The 27,670-nt window shown below is 42.6% G+C and overlaps 1 protein-coding gene across 1 annotated transcript in view; it reads right to left on the reverse strand.

The window, feature by feature from the left end:
* Window positions 1–27,670, reverse strand: part of LOC126456318 (uncharacterized) — a 1,428,646-nt gene that overhangs the window by 561,152 nt on the left and 839,824 nt on the right. Inside the window, exons 9-10 of the mRNA XM_050092069.1 lie at window positions 13,938–14,048; window positions 9,935–10,278 (exon numbers count right to left, since the gene is read on the reverse strand). Of these exons, the coding sequence (XP_049948026.1) occupies window positions 9,935–10,278; window positions 13,938–14,048 (455 nt within the window). The remainder of the gene's footprint in view (window positions 1–9,934; window positions 10,279–13,937; window positions 14,049–27,670) is intronic.

Raw genomic sequence — 27,670 nt, forward strand, 5'->3', positions numbered from 1 at the left:
GCCATCGATAAAATGGGGGCCAATTATCATTCCTCCCGTAATCCCGCATCATACATAACCCGCCAAGGTCGCAGATGTTCCACTTGTCGCAGCCATCGTGGATTTCTCGTTGCCCAATAGTGCATATTATGCCGGTTTACGTTACCGCTGTTGGTGAATGACGCTTCGCCGCTAAATAGAACGCGAGCAAAAAATGTGTCATCGTCCCGTAATTTCTCTTGTGCCCCGTGGCATAACTGTACACGACGTTCAGAGTCGTCGCCATGCAGTTCCTGGTGCACGGAAATATGGTACGGGTGCAATCGATGTTGATGTAGCATTCTCAACACCGACTTTTTAGAGATTCCCGATTCTCGCGCAATTTGTCTGCTACTGATGTGCGGATTAAAACACCTACTTGGGCATCATCATTTGTTGAAGGTCGTGGTTGACGTTTCATGTGTGGCTGAACACTTCCTCTTTCTTTAAATAACGTAACTATCCGGCGAACGGTCCGAACACTTGGATTATCTCGTCCAGGATGCCGAGTAGCATACATAGCACACGCCCGTTGGGCATTTTGATCAAAGCAGCCATACATCAACACGATATAGACCTTCTCCGCAATTGGTAAACGGTCCATTTTAACGCGGGTAATGTATCACGAAGCAAATACCGTCCGCACTGGCAGAATGTTACGTGATACCACGTACTTATACGTTTGTGGCTATTACAGCGCCATCTATCACAAAGCGAAAAAAGTGGTCCAACTAAAACATTCATATTTCTTTACGTACTACACGAATATGTAATTAAAAATAGGGATTCCTATATAAAAAGACGCAGTTTATATCCGTTTGACCTATGGCAGTGCCATCTAGCGGGCCAACCATAGCGCCATCTAGTTTCCCCTTCAAGCTAGACGAGTTCCGTTCTTTGTATTTTTTTAGTTTGATGCTTATTTCGTGAGATACTTGGCCCGGTCACTATCAATGGAACACCCTGTATACTTCACAGTCCAGTAACATTGAAGTGACTACCGCCTATGTTCGACTAAACTTGCAATAACCACTCACCAGGAGGCACTAGGAGTGGAGTATATATCCAGCGTGTCGTGTGGAAGCGGAGAAACAGTGCAGTCTTTGTGGTAAATCGGAAATGGAGCGATTTATCTCACGTGCAAAAGTGAACCATCATTGGCTTTCGGGCAGACATTTCCCAAACGGCTAAGTCTGTAAACTGCTTGCGTCCCACCGTGGTTAGAATATATTGTGCGTGGCAAAATGACACTATGAAAAACCAGCGCAGAGACAACTGTGGTGCACCAAGGGCCGTAGATACCGGGGATGAACGACGGCTCTGGAGGTGTGTATGGCCGAACAGACGTGCAGCTACTGAGCAACTGACCGCCCAGATTAATCGAGTGGCTACCGACAGTGTCTCCTCGTGGACCATTCAGCGAACGCAGCTGCGTATGGAACACCTCAGGAGGTGCCTGCTTCACGCACTCTTGGTGACTGCTGTTCATTGGCGACAAAGGCTGGAATTTGCGCGCCGATACCGCAACTGGACGTTTACTAAGTGGCCACAGATGGCCTTTCCAGATAAATCACGTTTCATGCTCCATCTGACAGATGTGTGATGGCATGCACGATCCTGAAACAATCGTCGGAATGGGTTCATGCCGGAAGAGAGTCTTATGGTCCAGGGAATGCTTACGTGGCATTCCCTGGGTGTTCTCGTCATGCTGGGAGGCATAGTGGATGTTACGGCGCTCGCTTATTTCCAGGTCCGTATCGATCTTAGTGCTGAGTTTTCACTCAGATGGCGCTTTGAGGTTAGGCGGTTGTTTCCGTGTGTGATCGCTGGCCGGGGTTAGCTGGAGGCGTGTGAAGAGGTGAGAGGTGGCTGGCTAGGCGTGAAGACAGTTCGGCTCGGCTGGGGTTGTTGTTTGTGTCCGGATGCCGAGTGGGACCCAATGGGAAGACCGGACCGTGATTTTACGGTTAATAGTGTGGACAGCGGCGTGGTGTGCCGTTTAACTTGATTCGTAAGCGGAGCAAAATCTCGCCTGTTGTAGTTTGTCGAGCCTGAGTTTGAAATACCTTCTATGTGCGGCGGGATATCATTTCGTCCTCCTGTCTCTCCGTCGCTGGGATTGCTATCCTCGTTTACCGTCCCATGGATGTATATCGATGGGCTACGGTGCTCTCCGTACTCTGCTAAACGCTGGTGATGGAAGTGCGTCGTTCTGGGTGCTTTTTTTTTTATCTTCAAGTGCATAGTCTTCGAGTGGCACTCCTTAGAATTTGTCTTGCGCAGTTAGATTGGAGTTTATTTGTCTTGTGGTGCTTCCGCTTTCCGTCAACGAAGGTTAAGCTTGATTCGGCACTCCGTACGATGCTTGCACCTCAGCAGGCGGGTCGGAACCACCTTCGCGGCTAAACGGAAGCCTTTGGACTGAGAGGTCTTGTTTTGCATATTGTTTATAAATTGTTGTTTTGGTATTAAGTTGGCTGAGGTTTCATATGGATTTCCTGGGATTTGGTCCGTTGTCCGGCCTGGGCTAGGTCTCGTTATTTTAAAGGTCGGTCCTTGTTTTGGCTTAGTACGATTTTGGTTTACTGCCTGGTGGTTCTGGTAGTACGCCGGGTCGCTGTGGCTGTGTTGCATTTTGTATGGGGCTATGTGCTCGGAGCCGTGGAGTACCATTTTTGTGAACTGCTTCACTGGGGAGTACTGATCGGGCCATTCTTGGTTTTCTTGTATGAAATAATATTATTATTATTTTGAAGTAACATTGTCATTTAAATGATTTAATTCTTGTTGCGTTAATTGCAACTTGGGTACTGAAAAATTTAGTAGTGTATTTACGTAAGATTTAATAGTGGCACATGCCCCTTTACGTTTCGGAATCTGTTAATTACCGAAAGACCTTAAGCTCATACTCATATGTGATTTTCTTAAATTATTGTATTTTTATGTCATGTTATTGTTTTTAAATTTGCTGATCACTGGTGTACTGTTCCAAGTATTAAAATGTTTCAGGTAGCTGTTACTTGGGTGGAACGCGCGGAACCGCAACAGAGAGAGTAGTTGCGTGCCTTAGGTGTCCGTTGTTGGCGCGGCCTGGTGTCCGTTGTTTGTTTTGGTGCACCTGAGTGCAGTATTGTGTTGCCTCCTCCCTTGCGGCCCCGTCGTGTTCTTCTCATAAACGTTTCCTTCAAGACACTTTAGTTAATTTTGTGCTAGTATTATTTTAATTTTTTACATTGGTAAAATTGTGCGGCCTTCACTATGCACACTGTTTGTCATAATGTCTCATATATCATGATGTGCGTGTGTAATGGTGCAATAAATGGATGACTGCTATTTCTGTTGGCGCCCTTCATGCCTCCTTTCTTGTCCCTATTGGTACGCTATCCTTGCACTTGTGTTGGTAACCCACATCAGTGGATCAACAAAAATATGCATCTATCCTTGATGACCATGTCAATCCCTATATGTAGCTTGTTTTCTCTCGGCACGATGGCATTTACCAGCAGGACAATGCAACGTGTCACACAGGTCGCAACGCACGTGCGCGGCCCGAAGAGTACCAGTATGAGTTTACCGTATTCCCCCGGCCACCAGACTCTCGTGATTTATATCCGACCTCGATCGGGTTGTTCGTGCCATGGATGCTCAACCGAGAAACTTAAGGTTGGATTCGGCATGACTCTACATCCCTGTACGTAACTTTCTTCGCCTCACTGACTTGGTTTCTGCAGGTCACGCAGCGATTCGAACTGCAAAAGCTGGTTAATCACGCTTTTGATAGGTTGTCACATCAAAGTGGCTGCGTAGTGTGTAAAGGAAATTATTTTGCGTCTGAAAAGTTCGGTGAAGGGTCTCAGGAGATAAAGGGAACAAGAATTACAAACAAAATGCATTTAATGGTCTTCAGACTTATCTATAACACACTTCTGACATCGGTTGTAAAGCTCTTGGAAATCAAGCAAATGCTTCTTGTCGAATTGCTCGAAGCACCCTGATCGCACGTTGCTGGATATCCGCAACGTCTTCGCATATTATTGAATAATAGCGCTTTCAGTATATTTGCTTATTTTCAACCCATCTGCTCTCATTCTCAAAAACATCTTGCACTACCTGGATGTTGTCTGTGATTATACGCTGTGTCCAGAAAACGGCTCACCCCCGACAGTGTCCTTTCCGTCTCTAAAGAGTTTACACCACACAAACACACGCTTTCTACCCACTGCTTAAATGTCGTATATTCCCATGAATCTTCGTCGCCATTTCCCTAATTTGAAGGAAAACTTCTTCCTAACGCGTCGCTCCGTTTTGCGCTCCAGTTTGTAAGTACACGAGTGCTATGTACGTATGCGGATGATCGTCGGCTGTCTTCGAGTATTAGAACAGAAGAGCTGAAGATAGGCAACGACAGCGTAAGCACTATTGTCCAAGAACATTCTCAGACGCTCCGGATTGCCTAACCATGGTGCTCTGAGCGATTCCGTAAGAAGCGTTTGCTGATAGTTTCCATCAGCTTTACGAGCGATTTTGTTGTGTGTTGTAGCTAATGGTGATTACTTTGAAGATTAGTAGAGTTATTTTTTTGTAACTATTGTTTCCTTTGTTTCCAGAGACCATTTCTTAACTTTTCGGACGCACCTTGTATTGCACATATTTTATTTGGTGATATGTAGTGTTTCCTGGCAACGGATTTAAGTTAGTTACTTACGTATAGCCGTGATTTATCACGTACTTTCATTTTCGTAACTAAGTGATAAATCACTTCACTTAAACGTACTGCCAGGTAGCACTACAGATCGCCTAGCAAAAATCTATAACTAAGTAATTTTCTTCATACTGTAGACCATTCACGATGTCTCAATGAATAAGCGAAACATGTTTCGTTACAAACAAAATAAACCTTCATTTCGTAACAAATCATTTCTGGACGCTATTATAGTCGTCTCGGTCAGTTTCTGACTGCAAGGCGAAGGATTTTTTTTTTTCAGCCAGAATATAATGCGCCGATCTTTCCATATCCTCCTAAATGGGTGCAGGTCGTAGCAGAGTAGGCAGGTTTCAAGGGCGCTTAATTTCTCCATGACGGCCGGGGTTTCCAACATCGTAAAAGTCCTGTCACGAAGCAGCACCTTGCAGAGTTATGTTACCGGAAGTAGAAAATGCCCAATGAAAGTGCCCACATTCTGCTTCTTTTTCCAATTGTCTCGAAGGCATAAACGTAGATAAATTCGTGCAGCGTTTTGGGAGTTCACGAACTCGAGGAGTCGGACGGCAGGCCTCGTGGTGTGTAGAAGACATGTGTTCGCTGGGGCAGAACTGGAGTTTTCATTACTTATTTGTTAGGTAGGGAGGAGGTGATCCATCGTGATCAACCTAGTGACGTGTTGCAGCACCGAAGACAGACACAATCCGGAGCGCGTTTGCAGGCTAGCTCGTGGAATTAGGCTTAGCAACATTCATGTATCTATCGCCCAGTGTTGCGCAATACTGCCCGGAAACCTGTTCGGTAAAGAGAGGCCCCAGGACAGGGCATTGAGTCATTAGCTAGCTGGAGGAGGTGTTCGATAAAAATGACGGATTTGTTTGGATTTTTCATTGGTTTATCTACATGATAAACATATTGAAGGAGCTGCTGTAGAAGAATGGCTGCCAATATGAACAATGTAGTGAACACAGTTGCGAAATAAACCAGATACTGCCAACTGACTGCATACACGTTCTTTTAGGTGTTTTATAATTACTCTACTCTTACTGCCAAAAGCATGTACAACGACGATGAGTCACATACCACAAGACAATGGACACGTCGTAATGTCACGGATTACTTGGAATCAGAGAATGCCGCACATACAAGTACAAAAGTATGCAACTCAGGTGTTAAATCAAGTGAGACGTTTAATACCCTCCATTCCAGCGCGATGTCTGCATAGTGTTCGTGCCCAAAATCGAAGCGATCTCAGCTACGCACGACGTGCCAGAAATTCCTTTTCTACTCATTTCGATTCAATACCTCTTTATTAGTTACCTACCGAGTCTTCAGAATTTTTCTCACTAGCGTCTATTGTCTTGTCTGGACTTGTTATCATCCATTTTTCACTTCCATGCAAGGTTACATTTCAGGCAAACACCTTGAGAAAAGACTTCCCAACTCTTAACGCTATATTAAGTGTTAATGAATTTCTCTCTTCGAGAAGTGCATTTCTTCCCATTGCTAGTCTATATTAAGTGTTAATGAATTTCTCTCTTTCAGAAATGCGTTTCTTCCTATTGCTAGTCTGCATCTTACGTTCTTTCTACTTTGTCCTTCCTCCGCTGCTTTGCTGCCCAAATAGTCGATTTCAGTGTCTCGTTTCCTATTCTACTTTCTAAAGGAAGACAAAAGAAAAACTAGTTGACAGAACACATCCTGAGACACCAGAACGTTATCAATTTGATAATGGAGGAAAGTGTGAAGAGTAAAAATTTTAAAGTGATATCAAAGCTTCACTACAGCAAACGGTTCAAATGGATATAGGTTGCAGTAGTTACACAGAGATGAAGAGGCTTGTAGAGGATAAATTAGCGTGGAGAGTTTCATGAAACCAGTCTTGGGGCGGAAAACCAGAATAACAAAATGGCTCTGAGCACTATGGGACTTAACATCTATGGTCATCAGTCCCCTAGAACTTAGAACTACTTAAACCTAACTAACCTAAGGACATCACACAACACCCGGCCATCACGAGGCAGAGAAAATCCCTGACCCCGCCGGGAATCGAACCCGGGAACCCGGGCGTGGGAAGCGAGAACGCTACCGCACGACCACGAGATGCGGGCCCAGAATAACATCTTGACAGTGTAGTTATTTCCTGGCACTTGTTTAACTGAGTTTTTTTCCTAGATGTGGGCAGTAGCACATCCTGTAGAAAATGAACAATTTCTTTCGAAGATTGTACTATGCTGACAAGTGAGTGAGGCAGTACATTGGATACATTTGTTAGTGTTGTAGAAACACACCCTCTGCTGTCTTAAGAGACTATACCGGAACTGAGGTGCCAGATAAATTTTTGTATGAAGTACCTTCGCTGTTGCAAATACATACAACCTTCAGCTGTATAATGGAATGACGACAACAAAAATTTGTGCCGGAGTAGGACTCGAACCCTGATTTCCCGCTTGTAGTGAGCGGTCGCCTTACCAACAGGCTATCCAATCATGCTTCACGGCCAAGCCCAAACTTCCATGTAGTCAACCATGTGTCTGCAACCCGCACTCGTACATTCATCATGTCTGAAACTTCCTGGCAGATTAAAACTGTGTGCTTGACCGAGACTCGAACTCGGGACCTTTGCCTTTTCGCGGGCAAGTGCTCTACCAACTGAGCTACCCAAGCACGACTCACGCCCCGTCCTCACAGCTTCACTTCTGCCAGTACCTCGTCTCCTACCTTCCAAACTTTACAGAAGCTCTCCTGCGAACCTTGCAAAACTAGCACTCCTGAAAGGCAAAGGTCCCGAGTTCGAGTCTCGGCCCGGCACACAGTTTTAATCTGCCAGGAAGTTTTGTATCAGCGCACACTCCGCTGCAGAGTGAAAATCTCATTCTGGATTCATCATGTCTGTTTCCGTACAGGGCAGGCATTTTAATTGAAAATCGCTTGCTCGTTGTAGGTGGATGAATACGGTATTGCAGTACATGGGTTGTGTGTATGTCTAAACGAATACAGCATCGTACTTCTGAACGACACAGGCGCTGCAATATCGCATCTATGCGACGACAATGAGCAAGTGAGTATCAATTAAAATGTCTCCGCTGTACAGGAATATACATAATGGATGTACGAGTGCAGGTTGTAGACACATGGTTGACGATATGGAAGAAAAAAAAATTGTTTTTCCTGTGAATGTGTTTTAACAGGATCGTGAACCAGTGTTTGTAATTCTTTCTTGACAAGAGCCATTATTGTCAATTTTAAATTTCTGACATGTATACCGCTTGTGGGCTTCACTAATATAGTAACGTAATTTTTTATATATTTTGGCTGTATATGCCACTGGGCGTAAGTTTCTCGGCGTAAGCGCCATTTGCCTTCTTTGATGTATAACTACATTATTTGTACCAATGCTCCCATACTGTTATAACGGGAGTGTTAATTTCCTTGCTTTTTTTAGTGTTACTCTACCTAAGGACGTTATTAATACTGGTAATTTACACGTTGCCTTTGTACACCAATTGGCACATGTTTCTCGGCACGAGCGCCATCTGCCCTGTTTTCAGAGTAACTACGCTCGCCGATTACACTCAGTCGGTTGTGAGCTCTGCAAGATCCATGAGCTATTTTATATTAACGTGACAAACCCTAATTCTAGGGCTGTATTTTATTTTTGACACAAGGATCTATGCTGACAACTGTAAAAACGGCGATGGTACATCAGTCCTTACTAATGTAAAATTGTAAGTACCAGTCGTCGTTATCATACTTCTGTAATGCAAGAGTTCTCTAATTTGTCTTAAGATTTATTCTTGGCTTATAAGTTTCATACTTTTCTAATGTAAGCTCCCCCATGCAGATCCTCTATGACCTCATTCCTTTCCCCCATCTGCTCCTGTTGCTCGAACATATCCGCATCCTCTACACCTTCCGCCGCCTTGAACCCCCTCACCCCCTGGTTGCTCCTCTACTCTCCCGTCACCGTCCCCTGCCACATCCCCACTGTTGTGTCCCCCCTACCCTCTATCTCTACACCCTTCATCTCCTTTCCCAAGGTGGCTTCCATCAACTCCCCCTCCCGGATGATGCCCTCTCTCCCTCTATCTATCCCTCCTATCAACTCTGATCCTCACCCCCCCTCCTTTCCTACGTCCTTTTCCTGGGCTCCCTCTCCCCCCACTTCCTTCCTCTTTTTTATCCCCGCCTACCCTCTCTCTGCCTCCCTTCTCTCCCCTGAGTCCTTTTGCATTTCCCCCCTCTGCCTTTTCCCATTCCCTCTTGCGTTTGCCCTGCCCCTCCCCTCCTTTATGAGTCCTCTCCCTCCTTTGGTTCCCCCTCTTTCGCTTTTCCTCTCCTCCTGCCTCCTTGCTTCCCCCTCCCCCCCCCCCAATCTGCCCAGGTACCCCCCCTCCCCCCATCTGCCCTCGGCTATGGTGTGTTATCTTTGTGCCGACATTTTAGTACAGTGTTTACAGTGAGTGATCAATGTTGTATGTCTTCTCCGAAGTGTTGCGAACGGACATTATACTGTCGCTGGGTGTGATTTTTATATCTCTTGCGAACAGAAACCAGACTGTCGCCATGTTTTTTAATTGTCTGTCTACTATGTTCCCTGTCTGCTTTCTGTGTATTTTATTAGCTTTGCCAACACTTTGCTTTATATTTTAACTTTCCACAATTTTGCGCCGTTTTACAATTTCAGTCACCGTTGTATCGCCTGCTTTTATTGTTCCTAATATTCTTTCTTACGTTTTAAAAAAGTCTGTAGGCTGCAGAGCAGCGTAATAAGCTGCTGCCAGCCCGCCCCCTTCGGGGGGAATCGAAATACAATAAAGGAAAAAAAACTAATGTAAGCTATGATGTTCATTGCCCTTAGGTTACCTCCTGAAGAAGACAAATTTATATTTGTCGAAACCTAGGTAAAAAATTTTTTTATCCATTGCAACTGGTCGGCTGTTTATAATTTTATTAGTAGTTGGATAGCCTAACTGTAGGCGACTGCTTACTATAAGCGGGAATTACGGGTTCGAGTCGCAATCTGACACAAATTTTCATTGTCGTCATTCCATTCTACAGCTGATCGTTGTAAATATTCGCAAATGCGAGTACAATTCACGTATCTCATACGGGCTGTATTCGCCGTAGCACCTGTTCCTTTGGACATGCCTGCATGTTATTCAGAACAACACATGCACTACAATCTCGGACAAATGTGTGCGCGGTACTGACCCCTCGAGGCGGCCCTCGTTGAGCAGGGAGCGTATGTTGTCGAAGGTGGAGCTGCAGCGCTTGAGCTCCCCGCTGGGCGGCGAGGACTCGCTGTCGCCGGCGGCGGAGGAGGCGGAGGCGAGCGCGGGCGGCGGCGGCACCTGCGGCAGCTGCAGCTGCAGCGGCAGCGCCTCTCGCCGCCGCCCCTTGCGGATGACGTACGTGCCGTGCGCCGGCAGCGCGCGCGCCCGCGGCCACTCGGGCGTGCCGCCGTCGCTCGACGGCGTCGCCGACGCGGACGCCGACGCCGAGTCGTCCTCGGTGCTGGCGGCGCGCCGCTCCACCACCACACGGCCGCGACCGCGCTGTCCGGACGCTACGCGAGCGGAACAAAGAAAGCCGCTGTTAGTCTGACTAGCTGCGAGCCAACCACATACTCGGGGTTATAGTACGCTGGGCAATGCACAACGATTATCGTTCAATACGAAGAGATTGCACAACACAGCAATTGCACATAACAGAACAATAAGCTACATCAATAATACTAAAAATTATCATTTGTACAAAATCGTAATCTCCGAAAGTTCTTCATCGATTCCTTTCAAAGATTGACACTACGTTGCATTCGAATACACGCGTGTTTTATGTAGCTGCTGCAGGGGTATATAGTATAAGTAGGTATACAGGGTGTTTCAAAAATGACCGGTATATTTGAAACGGCAATAAAAACTAAACGAGCAGCGATAGAAATACACCGTTTGTTGCAATATGCTTGGGACAACAGTACATTTTCAGGCAGACAAACTTTCGAAATTACAGTAGTTACAATTTTCAACGACAGATGGCGCTGCAAGTGATGTGAAAGATATAGAAGACAACGCAGTCTGCGGGTGCGCCATTCTGTACGTCGTCTTTCTGCTGTAAGCGAGTGCTGTTCACAACGTGCAAGTGTGCTGTAGACAACATGGTTTATTCCTTAGAACAGAGGATTTTTCTGGTGTTGGAATTCCACCGCCTAGAACACAGTGTTGTTGCAACAAGACGAAGTTTTCAACGGAGGTTTAATGTAACTAAAGGACCGAAAAGCGATACAATAAAGGATCTGTTTGAAAAATTTCAACGGACTGGGAACGTGACGGATGAACGTGCTGGAAAGGTAGGGCGACCGCGTACAGCAACCACAGAGGGCAATGCGCAGCTAGTGCAGCAGGTGATCCAACAGCGGCCTCGGGTTTCTGTTCGCCGTGTTGCAGCTGCGGTCCAAATGACGCCAACGTGCACGTATCGTCTCATGCGCCAGAGTTTACACCTCTATCCATACAAAATTCAAACGCGACAACCCCTCACCGCCGCTACCATTGCTGCACGAGAGACATTCGCTAACGATATAGTGCACAGGATTGATGACGGCGATATGCATGTGGGCAGCATTTGGTTTGCTGACGAAGCTTATTTTTACCTGGACGGCTTCGTCAATAAACAGAACTGGCGCATATGGGGAACCGAAAAGCCCCATGTTGCAGTCCCATCGTCCCTGCATCCTCAAAAAGTACTGGTCTGGGCCGCCATGTCTTCCAAAGGAATCATTGGCCCATTTTTCAGATCCAAAACGATTACTGCATCACGCTATCTGGACATTCTTCGTGAATTTGTGGCGGTACAAACTGCCTTAGACGACACTGCGAACACCTCGTGGTTTATGCAAGATGGTGCCCGGCCACATCGCACGGCCGACGTCTTTAATTTCCTGAATGAATATTTCGATGATCGTGTGAGTGCTTTGGGCTATCCGAAACATACAGGAGGCGGCGTGGATTGGCCTCCCTATTCGCCAGACATGAACCCCTGTGATTTCTTTCTGTGGGGACACTTGAAAGACCAGGTGTACCGCCAGAATCCAGAAACAATTGAACAGCTGAAGCAGTACATCTCATCTGCATGTGAAGCCATTCCGCCAGACACGTTGTCAAAGGTTTCGGGTAATTTCATTCAGAGACTACGCCATATTATTGCTACGGGTGGTGGATATGTGGAAAATATCGTACTATAGAGTTTCCCAAACCGCAGCGCCATCTGTTGTTGAAAATTGTAACTACTGTAATTTCGAAAGTTTGTCTGCCTGAAAATGTACTGTTGTCCCAAGAATATTGCAACAAACGGTGTATTTCTATCGCTGCTCGTTTAGTTTTTATTGCCGTTTCAAATATACCGGTCATTTTTGAAACACCCTGTATAATACATGTAACACAGATATTTATGTGCCATATAATATAAAGGCACGCGTGTATTCCAATGAAAAATTTCAAAGGGAACGGTCAAGAACTTTCGGAAATTTACGATGTTGAACAAACGAAGATTTACACCTAAGTAAATAAAAATTTATACTTTCATTAATTCAAAATCTTAAATCTACGAAAGTTCTTCAGCAATTGCTTTCAAATTTTGACACAATGTTGCATTCGAATATCCACGTGCCTTATATATCAATTTTTTAATATACATAGTGTATAAATAAATAAAGGGGAAATAACATTACCAAAAATCTCGAAATGTTCTTGAGCGATTTACTTCAAATTTTCGTACGATAATAAATATTTGTATGCATATATTGTTATTTCAAACAGAAAAGTTCTATGTATAGCTTACAGACTTACGATTTGAATGCTATGACAGAATCTGAATTTGCAGCAACAATAAACAAGGCTCGAGACCAGCAGGAGGAATAGAGAGAGAGAGAGAGAGAGAGAGAGAGAGAGAGCGAGAGAGAGCGAGAGAGAGAGAGAGAGATTGGGGATGGTAGAGTCGACATTCACTAAAGTTGCGTTCTACCAAAACTACAGTTGAGTAGTTTTCGTACTGTACATATACGACTTAGTAAATGGTAAGATTACTGGTAGTCTCAATGGCATTGGTAGAGAAAGAAACATAAGCGAATGTCTGAGAGAGAAACTGAGAGACGATGACATCTCTTACTTAGTTTGTTTGTTATGCACGTAATTAAAACCATACACCGTTCAGTGTTAATCCATTGCGTATTTTCCATCCTTGCAAAATATAAATTGCATTTTATTAGTAGTAAAAAACTAGTTGACTGTGTAACTTATGCTCTTTTATGCAACCAAAGCAATTACTTTTGTTGCAAGTACACTTTACATGCAGAAATGTGTTATTATTTTGTATTCAATAGAACGCTCTTCATCATGATCTAGGCAACGAGTTTCCTCTTGATAAGTGCGAAAGCTGTTAGTGAATAAAAGGAACATGTTTTACATAAACCTGATGACATTCTGTGTTTTATTTTTTATTTTTTTTATTTTACCTTTTTCTTGAGGAAATGCAGTTTTCTAGCGATATATGATACATCTGTATTTTTTTTTAATTTTTGATACTATGTCCCTCAGTTTCATGTTACAGTTCAACAATTTTAAAAAAAACTGAAATAAAAATTGACAATTTCAACTTTTCTGTAAACACTGTTTATTTTTAAGTAATACGCAAGAGGATAACTATGTAGAACGTAAGTGTTCAATAGGTTATGCAGCCCTTTATATATCCTCACTCAGTTTATAGACGGTTCACCGTTTCCAGTTTCTAGGGGCCTCTACGTAGTAACACACGGATCGCCTACGCAAACAGAGCCGTCGATTTGAGGTACCGCCTGACAGGTATGCAACATACCTAACGTTCTGGTAATGCGGTTACGGACTTAGCTAACCAATACTGCTAAGGAACTGCCGTAGTCTACGCTCATTTTGATAGACTACGGTAACCTACGGTAGTTTTAGAACTGACCAATGTGATCGGCAGAGCGGCGGCGCCGTCGGCCGACGACCCTCGTGCTGCCGGGCTGGTCGTGCAGCGCTACCTCCCAGGCGACTGGCGGCCGCTGCGGCCGGCGGGAGGCGCCGGGGCTGGGACTGGGGGAGGGCGCCGGGGGAGGCGCCGGCGACGTGGGCGGCGGGGGCGGCGGCAGCCCCGCGGCCGCCCCGTCGGCGCGATCGCTCTCCCTGGCCGGCGGCCCTACGGGCTCCGACTCGAGCGAGTCGTCGGAGAAGTTGTCGTCGTTGCGGCGGCGTCGCACCTCGCGGTGCCTCTCGGCAGCGCACGCCCCCGGCACGGTGCGCGGCGGCAGGCGGCGGGCGGCGCGCTGCAGCGCCGAGTCAGGCGGCAGCGACGAGAAGCGCAGCGAGGACACGCTCAGCTGGCCCGCCACGCGCGTTTTCGGCTGCACGTACACGACAGGGCACACGTAAGTCAGCGCCGACGCATACTCAAACATTTACGCGCAACTGGTTTGAATCATGCTTAACAAACAGAGCGCAAAAAGTTGTGCTGAATAACCCAAACAATGCTGGAAATATAGAACATTTTAGTGAGTGCAGAGAAATCGTAAAGGCAGTCCTATTCCTTGTATCACACTTAACATTCAACAAGTAGAAATGATACGAGGGTGAGTCAAATGAAAACCTTAAATTTGAAATAACAAATCGAAATTTTGCGCCGTTATCCTGTAAGTTGGTAAGCGTGCTACAAACAGCGTGCAGAATGGCCTGTAGGTGGCAACATGGTGCAGATGCACGCATACCGTCGCAGTATCAGTATAAATATCGCCGCCCCACTTGCGACTTGTACCAGGGCAGAACAGCGTTCTGTTATTCGGTTTTTGCGTAGTGAAGGTGTGAAACCTATTGAAATTCGTCGACGAACGAAGGTTCAGTAAGATGATGCATGTTTGTCACAGCAGCAAGTCTACGAATGGAGTAGGAAGTTCGCAAATGGTGTGACTTCAGTGGAAGATGCACCTCGTCCAGGCCAGGCACAACGAGTTGTGACTCCACAGAACATTGCAGCTGTTGAAGCCATACTGAAGGAAAACCGCCGAGTGACACTGCAGCAAGTTTACAGATTAGTCATGGGTCAGCACACCACATTGTGCATGATGTGCTCCAGTTTCACAAAGTGTCTGCAAGGTGGGTGCCACGGCAGCTGACTCCTGAAATGAGAGAACGACGTGTTGATGTTTGTGAAGAACATCTTCGGCGCTTTGAATGAGAAGGTGATGGCTTTCTTGCAAGAATAGTTACTGGGGACGAAACCTGGGTTCACTTCCACCAACCGGATACGAAGAGAGCGAGCAAGGAATGGCGCCATTCCTCATCAGCAAAACCAAAGAAGTTTCTAAGAACCATCAGCAGGGAAGGTTATGCTGACTTTCTTTTGTGACGAAAAAGGCGTCATTTTGGAGCATTACATGCCTAGAGGGACCACTGTCACCAGTGAATCATACACAGATCTAAGAAATCATCTGCGGCCTGCACTCAAATGAAAGTGACATGGATTGCTGTCAGCAGGTGTCCTTTTGCAATATGACAATGCAAGGAGTGACATGGATTGCTGTCAGCAGGTGTCCTTTTGCAATATGACAATGCAAGGCCCCACACTGCCCGTACAACGGTTGCAACAATCACAGAACTGCATTTTGAGTGTCTTCCTCATCCATCACACTCACCAGACCTTTCCCCAAGTGATTTCCATGTTTGGACCACTCAGAGACGCAATGGGAGGAAAGAAGTTCCGTTTTGATGAAGAGGTACGCGACGCGGTGCATGAGTGGTTGCGCGGACTACCAAAAGAATTTTTTTCTAAAGGAATTTATGTACTTTGTAAGTGCTGGAGGACTTGCCTTGAGTGTGGGGGAGATTACGTTGAAAAGTGATACAGCTTTGTACCACTTCTGCACAGTAAATAATATTTAAGAAAATATTTAAGGTTTTCATTTGACTCACCCTCGTACTTTTTGCAGACGACACTAGTGTTATAATAAATCCCATTAGAGAGAGAGCAACAGAAGATACTGTTAAGAATGTTATTGCTAGAATAAATAGAACAACCAGCCACTTTATTATGTAATTTTATTGAAGCTAACGCGTTAAAGAAGCAAAAACTTTGAGGTTCGCCGATGACATTGTAATTCTGTCAGAGACAGCAAAGGACTTGGAAGAGCAGTTGAACGGAATGGACAGTGTCTTGAAAGGAGGATATAAGATGAACATCAACAAAAGCAAAACGAGGATAATGGAATGTAGTCAAATTAAATCGGGTGATGCTGAGGGAATTAGATTAGGAAATAAGACACTTAAAGAAGTGAAGGAGTTTTGCTATTTAGGGAGTAAAATAACTGATGATGGTCGAAGTAGAGAGGATATAAAATGTAGACTGGCAATGGCAAGGAAATCGTTTCTGAAGAAGAGAAATTTGTTAACATCGAGTATAGATTTAAGTGTAAGGAAGTCGTTTCTGAAAGTATTTGTATGGAGTGTAGCCATGTATGGAAGTGAAACATGGACGATAACTAGTTTGGACAAGAAGAGAATAGAAGCTTTCGAAATATGGTGCTACAGAAGAATGCTGAAGATAAGGTGGGTAGATCACGTAACTAATGAGGAGGTATTGAGTAGGATTGGGGAGAAGAGAAGTTTGTGGCACAACTTGACTAGAAGAAGGGATCGGTTGGTAGGACATGTTTTGAGGCATCAAGGGATCACAAATTTAGCATTGGAGGGCAGCGTGGAGGGTAAAAATCGTAGATGGAGACCAAGAGATGAATACACTAAGCAGATTCAGAAGGATGTAAGTTGCAGTAGGTACTGGGAGATGAAGAAGCTTGCACAGGATAGAGTAGCATGGAGAGCTGCATCAAACCAGTCTCAGGACTGAAGACAACAACAACAACGCGCGTTTCGGGCTTTCACCCATCTTCAATTAGGATAATACCTATTTGAGTCTTCAGGCAGCACGGAGGTACAAGATTGGCAGCAAACTGGACGGTGCAGCTGTCGTCTGCAAAATAGCAGTTTTGTTTAGCTACTACACTTCGCGAGACTCACTATTAGTAATATATATCGAATGCGTGCAGCTCTGTGTTGCTAAGCAATCAGTCCGCACGAGCACACTGAGTAAGTGTATGAATATTTCTTAATTGAATCGTGGTAGAAGGTAGGTGGATTAATGTTCATTAAAAATAAAGTCGCGCGTTCGTTATGTCAATAAACATTAATCCACCTACCGTCTCCCAAGATTTAATTAGAAAACGTTCATACATCTACTCAGTGTGCTGGCGCAAATGGATTGCGTAGCAATACAATGTTGCACATGTTCGATATATGTCGGTCGCAGTGAGGTCCTGAAATCCTCTCATAACGGTTCTTCCAAACTGCCTTACTATGTATTTCTTTTTAGGTGTATTTACTCTCTACTCTGCTTGTTGTTATTCCGACTCTCGCCCTTATGGATGTGGCACAAACACTTACTTTATTTCTCTTTTGTACCAAAACAGACCATTATGCGCCATGTTGCCGACTAACATCTTTGCTTATTTGCACATTTATGGTCAAAAATTACATTTTCCTAACAAGTAGTAATCTTTGATCACGGATGTATCTTTTGATGTAAACAAAGATGCCAGCCGGCAATATGGCGAATACTGGGCTGTTTTTGTGCAAAATAGGAGTAAAAAAGTGTTTGTGCCACATCCACAAGAGCGAGGATCGGAACAACGACAAACAGAGTAGAAAGTAAGTACACCTAAATAACAATACATCGTAAATATACGACTCGACAAATATAGTAGCTAAACAATATTGTTATTCTGCACAGTGGAACTGTAGCGTCCAGTTTGTTGTCCATGTTGTATAACTATGTACTGACTGAAGACGCAAATATGTACTACGCTCACTGAAGATGGGTGAAAGCCCGAAACGTATTAGCTTAAATAAAAATACATAACGAAGTGGCTGGTTGCTGTATTTATTAAAACAATATAATCCACAGCAACGGACTTCAACAGCCAATAAAATGGATAAAGTGTTGTTAATGATGTTTTTCAAATAATTATTAACTGATTCCCTGCAAATGGACTGTCTCTCAATTTTGAGAAAACACACTATATTAAATTATGTTCGACAATTAGTCATACCAATAGTTGATGTAGCACATGAACAGGGGTCAGTAAATTTGGTAGAATGCTCCAAATTTTTGGGTTTGCATACTGATTAAGACTTGGACTGGAAGAAGCATATTACGAATCAGCCTTCCTACATATTCTGCATGTTTTCACTCAATAAAGTCCCATAAATAATTTTCTGGGGTCACTCATACACAGAAAGTTTTAAATCTAACCTAAAATCATTTCTTATGGGGAAGCCATTCCATTCCGTCACGAATTTATATTTAAGAACTGCTAACCTGTAAAATGAATAAATGCTAACAGTGTGTACGTATCTAGTAAACTGACTCTTTTCAAGTAATTTCGATAAAAGAATAGTTCAAATTATCCATGAAGCATGTAACTAACATTCCTTAATGGTTCGAGTTCCTGCTTACCTCGCTCACGTCGATTTAACATGTATGCAAAATGGCAGGTTGGTTGATTGAGTCGGGAGAGGGGACCAAACAGCGAGGTCATTGGTCCCATCGGATTACGGAAGGATGGGGAAGGAAGTCGGAAGTGCCCTTTCAAAGAAACCATCCCGGCATTTGCTTGAAGCGATTTAGGGAAATCAGGGAAAACCTAAATCAGGATGCGAAACGGAGGAAAGGGAACGAGTACGTAGAGTCAGTTGCAGAGAAGATGAATGCCCGACTACGACTGACTGAGAGAGTCCTGGGAATGTGACGCGCACATACAGGGTGATTCAAAAGCCATATCCCATAGGGCAAAATCTGCATTAATGATTCAATGCTGTTGGCCCATAGGACCAGTGATGTAACAGGAATGATCATTCGAAGCAAAAAGGTTCAGCAAACACTGGCTCTAAAATGCATACCTTAAGAGCTATGAGCACTTCTCCATCTTCGATACTGTGAAACAAATGTCTTCTATTGCAAGCTCTTTGCTTTCCATATTGTGAGAGGTGCTAGTATGAAACAAAACGAGAAAAATGTCCTGTGGATATGAGTTCTAAAGTGCATGCCGTAAGAGCTGTGAGCACTTGCTCATCTTCGCTACTCTGAAACACGTCTTTTCTACTGAACAGCCCTTGCAATGAATAGTTCAGTTGGGACTGTTTGTACATATAAGTATTTCTAACGTTTTAATTTACATTTACTACACTGAAGATGGCCACACAGAGACCAAAACGTGGATTTGCTATAAATATTATTTGCGATTGTTTGTTGTACTATTTACTACTTGAAATAAATACAGTCGATGGCATATCTATTTCCATGTGGAATTAAAAAGTGAGTAATTAACGCTTAGGTTCATCGCATTTTGTGGTAAAATCCTACAAGTGAAATTAATAACATTCATTTTGTAAGAGTGACATTAGTAGTACTATCTGACAATGCACGCATTGTATCGCCCATAAACATATTTATATTTGACAGTTGTGAAACATTTAAAGTTAGTCGGTCTTGAAGGTTTCAGATTTGTAGCAGTAGTAGTAGAAATAGTAGTGGTAGTAGTCTCGTAAATGTTCTGTTTAACTCTGACAGGCTTTTCATTTAGCGTGTAGACAGATATAATTTATATGTACGGCCTCACGAGTGACATTATACACTGGAGCAATACTACAGAGTATGTAACACTAACGTTTTGTTTCCCTAACAAATTTACAAAAAATGCATTGCACTTTTACAAACACTGATTTCAAATCTTAGCTCTGTTATATATAACTCCACAGTAAAACATCTAGGTATTTAAATGACGTATCATATTCTAGAAGTGTGTCAAGAATTCTTTAATCTGATGCAGTTACATTTTTCATGGTCATCGGCTTGTATTTATCAACATTTGAAGATAAGTGCCATTAGTGGACTGATGGACATATTGGCAAAGCAGTTCTTCATTTCCTTAAAAGCATGCAGTGTGAAGAGTCACAATAAAACTAGTCTGTACGAAAGTGTTAGATACCAGTCGCTGACAACATGAGTGCATCTATTGTTTACTTTCTTTGTAATCTGTGTTACGGGAAACACACTAGCGTAAATGTAAAAAATGGATAGCAAATAAAGCACACTCCTCAATAGATCGCCTACCCTTTCCCAACAATGTGGTTTCGCTACAAGGGAATGAAGAACGTGAAAAAATAGCGCTGAAAAATATTTCTGAAATTGCAATGAAATCTCGCTCCGTGTACACGAGTCCGACGGGAAGTTGAACGATTAATGATGGATAGTGTATACAGTTTCCAGTATTTAGGGGAGAACAGAAAAGAGAACTAGGAATTAGAGTTATGAACAACTTAAATTGGAAAGAATATGTGGGAAAAGTTGTAGGGAAGGCGAACCAAAGGCTGGGTTTTATTGGTAGAAAAACTTAGAAGATAGAACACACCTACTAAAGAGACTGCCTACTCTACGTTTGTCTGTTTGTGAAAGTGGTTCAATGTAGCCTCTGCCTGGCACTAAAGTGTTCTTTGCAGAGTATCCATGTAGTTGCAGACGTAGATGTAGATGAACTACAGTTGACTGTATATAGGTCCCATGTACAACAGAAAAAGCGATCTGTTGCAAAGACAAACTATGGACAATAGCATCTATTGAGGAATTCCACATTACAACACTGTATTTCGACAGTTATAAGCCGTGGTGAAAAAACCTGTAACCGGTGGCAGGATGAGAAACTAAAGATTTAGAGATTTATTTGGGGCAGGAAGAAATGAGACCAGGTTTCTATATATAAATCAAAAGAAGAGTTGTACAAGAGTGCAGAGGCAATTTCAGTCACGAGTCGAAAGAGAAATGAAGGCTGGACGACATCATGTTGACCGAGAAGTTGTGAATCGCAAAAGTTGGATAAAAGAAGTGCGGGTGGATTGAAAGACAATTGAAATAATGCGAAGAATCTATATAGAACAGTGCAGGATAGCTTCAGCGACAGGAAACTGGTGGCAAATTGGCAAATCATAGGTGGACTGATATCAAGGTAAACATTAAGATTATAAAAGCAGAGAGACCGAAGAGGAGCGAGGAAAGGAGGAGGTACTAGGGAGAAAAGAGGCGTGGTGAACAAGACACTCGTTAACTAAATGAACAGCATACAACACCTAACTCGGCGTCTAGTAACGACACAGACACTGATACCGGTAAGGCGTGTCGAAAATTACCCTTACTCATCTGCGTATGACCCAAGATCACAGGTGACACGGGAATATCGAGTCAGCTATGGAGTAGGCTGAGCTTTCGGGAGTTGTAGGAAAGGTTCGTAGGCAATGAACCAGCGAGATCGTTTCGTGGAGTGAACAAGTGCTCCCTTCAATATGCTTAGTCACTTATGTGCGGAGCAAGGCCTTACGGGATGGGAAAGACCCACCATGGTTTAATAGCCGTGATAGAAAACTGTTTCATAAACAGAGAGAGTTTCATCTCAGATTCAAGAGAAGTCGAAATGTAGTTAACAAACAAAAGCTGAACAAAGCGAAAATGAGCGTAAGGGGAGAAATAAGGGAAGCATTCACTGACTTTGAGAGTAAAATTTTGCCGACCGATCTGAATACAAACCTCAAGCAATTTTGGCCTTATGTAAACTCAGTAAGCGGTTCGAAATCATCTATTCATTTATTCAGAGACCATCCTGGCACCGAAACGAAAGGTAACAGAGAGAAGGCCGAAATACTGAATTCGGTATTCCGAAATTGTTTCACCGCTGAATATCGCAATACAGACCGTCCTTTCAGTCATGGTACGAAAGTCTAAATGTCAGATATTCAGATAACCGATCGTGAAATAGAAAAGCAACTACAATCGCCTTGTAGTGGAAAGGTATCAAGACCAGATGACATACCTGTAAGATTCTAGAAAGATCATTCTAAATAACTTGGTGCTCCTCTAGCAGCAAGAGACTAGAGAAAAGCGCATGGTGCGGCTGGTCCCGGCGGAGGTTCGAGTCCTCCCTCGGGCATGGGTGTGTGTGTGTTTGTCCTGAGGATGATTTAGGTTAAGTAGTGTTTAAGCTTAGGGACTGATGACCGTAGTAGTTAAGTCCCATAAGATTTCACACACATTTGAACATTTTTGAAAAGCGCTGGTCTTCCCGTTTTCAAGATCGGCCTTAGGAGAGATGCACACAATTATAGACCCATATCGTTAACGTCAATCTGTTACAGACTTATGGAACATGTTTTATGCTCAAGAATTATGACGTTTTTGGAGAACGAAAATCACGTCAGTAAAAATCAACATGGTTTCCGCAAACAGAGATCTTGCGAAATTCAGCTCGCTCTGTTCCTCCGTGAGATCCACAGAGCTGTAGAGTGCTTAAGGTGATACCGGGTTCCTTGACTTGAGGAAGGCATTTGACATGGTCCTGCACTGCCGTGAAGAGAAAAAAAGAGCTTATCGAGTATCGGACCAGATTTGAGGCTTCATTGCAGACAGAACTCAACACGAACAAAATCGACAGATGTAAAGGTAATTTCCGCAGTACTCAATGAATTGTGATGGGACCGTTCCTGTTTACAAAGTATATAAATGGTCCAGTAGACAGCGTCTGACGCTCTTTAAGACTGTCCGCATGTGATACGGTTGTCTACAACAAAGTAACAACGCCAGAAGGCAATACTGATTTACAGAATTAGCTGCAGAGGACTGATGAATGGTGTAGGCCCCGGCGGTTGACGCTGAACATAAATAAACATAACATGTTGCGCATACATCGGAAAAGAAATCCGCTATTGTACAACTGTATTATTGTTGACAAATTTCTGGAAACAATATCTACCGTAAAATATCTAGAGTAACTATCCAGAGCGATCTGATGTGAATGGCCACATAAGACAAATAGCAGGAAAAGCAGATGCCAGACTGACATTCATAGGGAGAGACTTACGGAAATGTTATTCATCCACGAAGGAAGTGACTTATAAGGCGCTCGTTCGACCGATTCTTGTGTACTGTTCATTAATATGGGATCCTCACCAGGTAGGACTGATAGAAGAGATAGGGAAGATCCAACGAAGTACCCGATTGACAGACGTTACAAGAGAGGCGTCGTGCATCACAGAGGGGTTTACTACTGAAATTTAGAGTAAGAATTGGGCATACATCTCGCGCAATGACCACGACGACAAAATTCGAGAAATTAGAGCGAATACAGAGACTTATCGACATTCATTCTTTCCACGCGCCGTTGGCACAGGGTAGGGGAGATCAATTAGTGGTACCAGAAGTACCTTTCGGGACATACAATCAGGTGGCTTGCGGAATGTGATGTAGATCTTGATATATACAGTTTATTTTCATTTATGGCGCCTGAAAGGAATCTTAAAGAGCTATGGCTAAGTGTGAATAGTGTGAGTGTGAGTGTACTCCGAATGGACTGTTCATGAACTCAAGACAGAAACCCGGTGCTAGACATAAAACGTTTAGTTTCTGGATCCATTTTCTTCGTAGTATGTTTATTAAGTCAGTTATATCAAAGCGTGGCAGTAGTAGACTGAGATGACACATCTCATATAGACATACGGTGTGGGTGTTATTCCAACGAAAAGTACAAATAAGGAGTAAGTTTTTCGGAAATGCTGTCTACAAATCAACAGCAAACAAAAGTTCAAGCAAATAAACAATTTATAAAATATCGTCAAACGAATTGACAGATTACAGTTTGCAGGAACTATGTTAATTCTGATGCGACAAAAACATGCCCAGACAAAGATTATTTGGTTCCTAAAGGCCTCTCTTCTCATGCTAGCGAAAATCATTTGAATGGCATATTGTAAAAAATATAACAATCACTATCATTTCTTTCAAAATTTATCTATGGTATTTTTTCCCTCTCCATAGCGTTAAATGCGGGGCGGCGTGCCATTCAAACGGCCACATCACAAACATCCGCATATTCAAAATATTTTTATCCAGCAATTTCTCGTCAGTTCTGCAAAAGAGCGTATCATTGATTTTGTCTCATAAAAGTTGCTATTTTGGTAAAAAAAATACTTTACGACAATGTATGCTTCTGTAGCGACACCTCGTCTTGCAGCAACGCGACGTAGTTCCGCGTTACGTCCCTGGCGCTCCGAATAGGGCCAGGTAGTGCTGCGCTCTTGCGGAATGCGCGGGAAGCACCTCGACGGGTGGTTTCCGGCCCTGTCCGTGCTGTTAAATTTATATCACCTACAATTCCTGTATCGCTCAAGAACTTAGCAGACGGATCCCTCTATGGCGAATTAAATGATCTTTCCCTTCTATTCGTGGACAGAGTGTGCGAAAACTGACTTTCTATTGAACTTCGTTAGACTAGTCGTTAACCAGGTTTTTTGCGAGTATCCTTGGTGGAGTGGTATATAGTCAACTGTAGAATATTCCTAATTCGTATATTACTCACTGAATACCGGCTCTTAAAAAACTTTAAAAAGATTTACGCGAAGTTCTATTTCAATGTTATTTCCACCACTTTTTATTTGCCGGCTTGCCACTGTGGCCGAGCGGTTCTAGGCGCTACAGTCTGGAACCGCGCTACCGCGACGGTCGCAGGTTCGAATCCTGCCTCGGGCATGGATGTGTGTGCTGTCCTTAGGTTAGTTAGGTTTAAGTTATTCTAAGTTCAGATGTTAAGTCCCATAGTGCTCAGAGCCATTTGAACCATTTTTGAACTTCAGTCACTAGAAACACACACTCTCTCTCTCTCTCTCTCTCTCTCATACACACACACACATACACACACACACACTAGTGACCTCTGGGCCATTTTCTGTACCACAACTTCCCATTTGCTATTCTGAAAAACTGAGTCAGCATCCCTCTATAATGAGTGAGATGTTGAGCTCAAAAAGAGGAAAAGGTGTTAGTACTGAGCAATACATAGCTTGGGGGGTAAGTTTTTCTAGAAAAGGAGAAAAGAAGGAAAAAACAGTGTGAACGTATTATATGGAGTGTTGGGTGTTTTATAATCATTATTATTATTATTTATTTGTATAACATTTTTTTACCAAATCCCTACTCTTTTTTGTTTGAGTAATTCTTCGCTGTATAAAATGTATTGCATAACAAGTACTTTTTTACCTGTCTTTTTAAATAAGTGTATTTTTGCAATTTCTTTTATCTCTTTTGGTAATTTATTGTACAGTTTTATTCCTTGGTAGAAAGTGCTGTTTTGAATTTTATGTTTATTTTTTCTTGGCAAATGTAAGTTGAGACTAGCTTTTGTTCCATGGTCATGGACAGAACTGTTTGTGGAGTAATTACCAATGTTATTTTTGATGTGTACAATTGACTGGTAAATGTATTCACACGGAACAGTTAAAATCCCCAGTGTTTTGAACAGATCTTTACAATGAGCTTAACTACCATTTTTGGTTATGATTCTTATGGCTCTTTTCTGGAGTTTGAAACTTGTGTTCATATTTTTGTACATTTGTTCTCCCCAAAAAAATGCCATAGCTAAGAATTGAGTGTACATATGAATAGTACGTAACTAAAAGACACTGCATGTTACACACTGATGATAGGATTCTACAGGCATAACATGTTGATGACATTCTGTTTGCAAGTACCTTCGTGTGCTCACACCACTTCAACTGAGAATCAATATTCATTCCTACAAATTTTGCATTTGTTACACAGTCTATAGAGGTGCCATCTACATTTAATTTAACATTGTCATTTTCCCTCTTCAAACTGAAATTCATGGCATTAATTTTCTTTATGTTCAGTGTCACTTTATTGCTTATTGACCAATCGTAAACTTCCTTGAGAGCTTCATATGCTTTCCTGCAAGGAGTTCTCTTGTTTTCTCAGTGACTATAATATTGCTGTCATCAGCGAAGGGAATTTTTTCACCATGAGCAACACTACTGAGGAAAGTCATTGATGTATATCAGGAATAGTATTGGTCCTAATATGCTACCTTACGGAACCCCTATATTAATGTATTTTGGTTCCGGTAAGTGTTTCACTAAATATTTAGATCTATTTGAAGTATGCATTATCTCTACTTTTTGTACCCTATCTGCTAGGTACTATCGAAACCAGTCATTAGCTACCCCTCTTATTCCTAATGCTTCTAATTTATTTAATAGAATCTTGTGGTCAGCTGTATCAAAGGCCTTATAAAGACCCCAAAATTTGCTTGTAGCACACTCATATTTGTCAAGAGCATCAAGTACAACCTCTGTGAATTCTACTATGGCAGACTTCGTATTTTTGCCACTTCGGAAACCAAACTGTGATTTGCTTGAATGATTGTATTTATTCAAGTAATTCATTAATCTGTCTCTCATAATCGCTTCTATTATTTTTGAGAATCGTGACAGCATGGAAATGGGTGGGTAATTTTCTATGTCTTCCGCATTACCTTACTTTAGCAAAGGTACAACTCTTGCCTGTTTTAACTGCTCTGGAAATGTCCTTGATGTGAATGATTTATTTATTATATTTGTTAAGGGGCCTTGTATAATTTCTATGCATTGTTTCAGTACACATATTGGTACTTCATCTAAGCCTACAAACATTTTATTTTTTAGTTTTTGAACAGTTTTATTGTCTTCATTCTCTGTGGTTGGAAGTACCATCATTGTATTTAGTGCAACATTATTTACAGGTGTTCTGTTTGTTTTGGGGAATTTTTGTTGTAACTTCTCTGCAATACTTAAAAAATGCTCATTTACATAGTTTGCTAAGTATGTGTATCATTTATTACCTTATCCACCTCCCTTGGTAGTATGTTATTCTGCGTTTCTTTGCCTCACCCCGTTTCCTGTTTTATAACATCCAAAACTGCTTTGATTTTATTGTCTGCGTTGTATATTATTTTTTCATTGAATGACTTTTTTGCAGCAGGCAGCACCTTCCTATAGATCTTTTTGCATCTCTGATAGAAATTTAAGAATTCTGGATCATTGCTACTCTTTTTCATGGAACTGAGGAATTTAAGTGTTTGGGAGGACTTCTTGATACCTGCTGTTATCCGTCTGTTTTTATGAGATGTTGATACAGACGTGCATACTTTTGGAAATGCCTTTCCAAAGTCCAGTTTAAATAAAATGGAGAATTTACGGAATTTCATATTCACATTGGTTTCCTTATACACTTCATCCTAGCTTTGTTTTGCTAGTTCCTTTGAAAAATCTTTTATTTTGATTTCTGATAGATTCGTTTGTAGGCTTGTAGTTTAAGGAATGATTCGATGCCTGATTTTAATGTTGTTATTTGACAGAAATTGTCTGATAGTCCGAGATCTTTTACAGCTACATTACATTTTTCCCTGTCCATATTTGTGGCCACAGGGTCAATTACTGATGAAGTCATTGTAGTAACCCTTGTTGCACTATTGACCAATAGGGACATGCCAAAACTTTGAAGGATATTTATGAGGGTGCTGCTGGATTCGGTACTGATATTAGTGTTGATGTTAATGTCCCCACACAGAATTATGTTGACCTTTGTACTTCACACGTTATCTAGAACTTCTATTAATTTATTGAAAAAAATGTCATCACTACCACTGGGAGATGTATACACACATAAAATGATTAATTTTCTTTGTGATATCAAGCCCTGTTAATGTAATAGCTGATATTTCGAAGTGTTTGTCTTCACTTGCTGTACTGAGGTCATGTCTTGATTTGAACTGTGTTCCTTTTCTGATATAAATGCATGATCCTCCACCCCTTGAAGCAGTTCTGCAGTAAGAGTTTGCCCTTTCATACGATTTCAACCTTTTCTGTGTCATCCGCCGTTCCACTGCTATTATCCTCACAAAGGTTCTTAAGATTTTCTGTCAAGTGGGTAGATAGAAGTTTACTTTCGAATTCATTGAAG

The sequence above is a fragment of the Schistocerca serialis genome, chromosome 2 (genome assembly GCF_023864345.2).
Source record: "Schistocerca serialis cubense isolate TAMUIC-IGC-003099 chromosome 2, iqSchSeri2.2, whole genome shotgun sequence".
Classification (NCBI taxonomy): Eukaryota; Metazoa; Arthropoda; class Insecta; order Orthoptera; family Acrididae; genus Schistocerca; species Schistocerca serialis.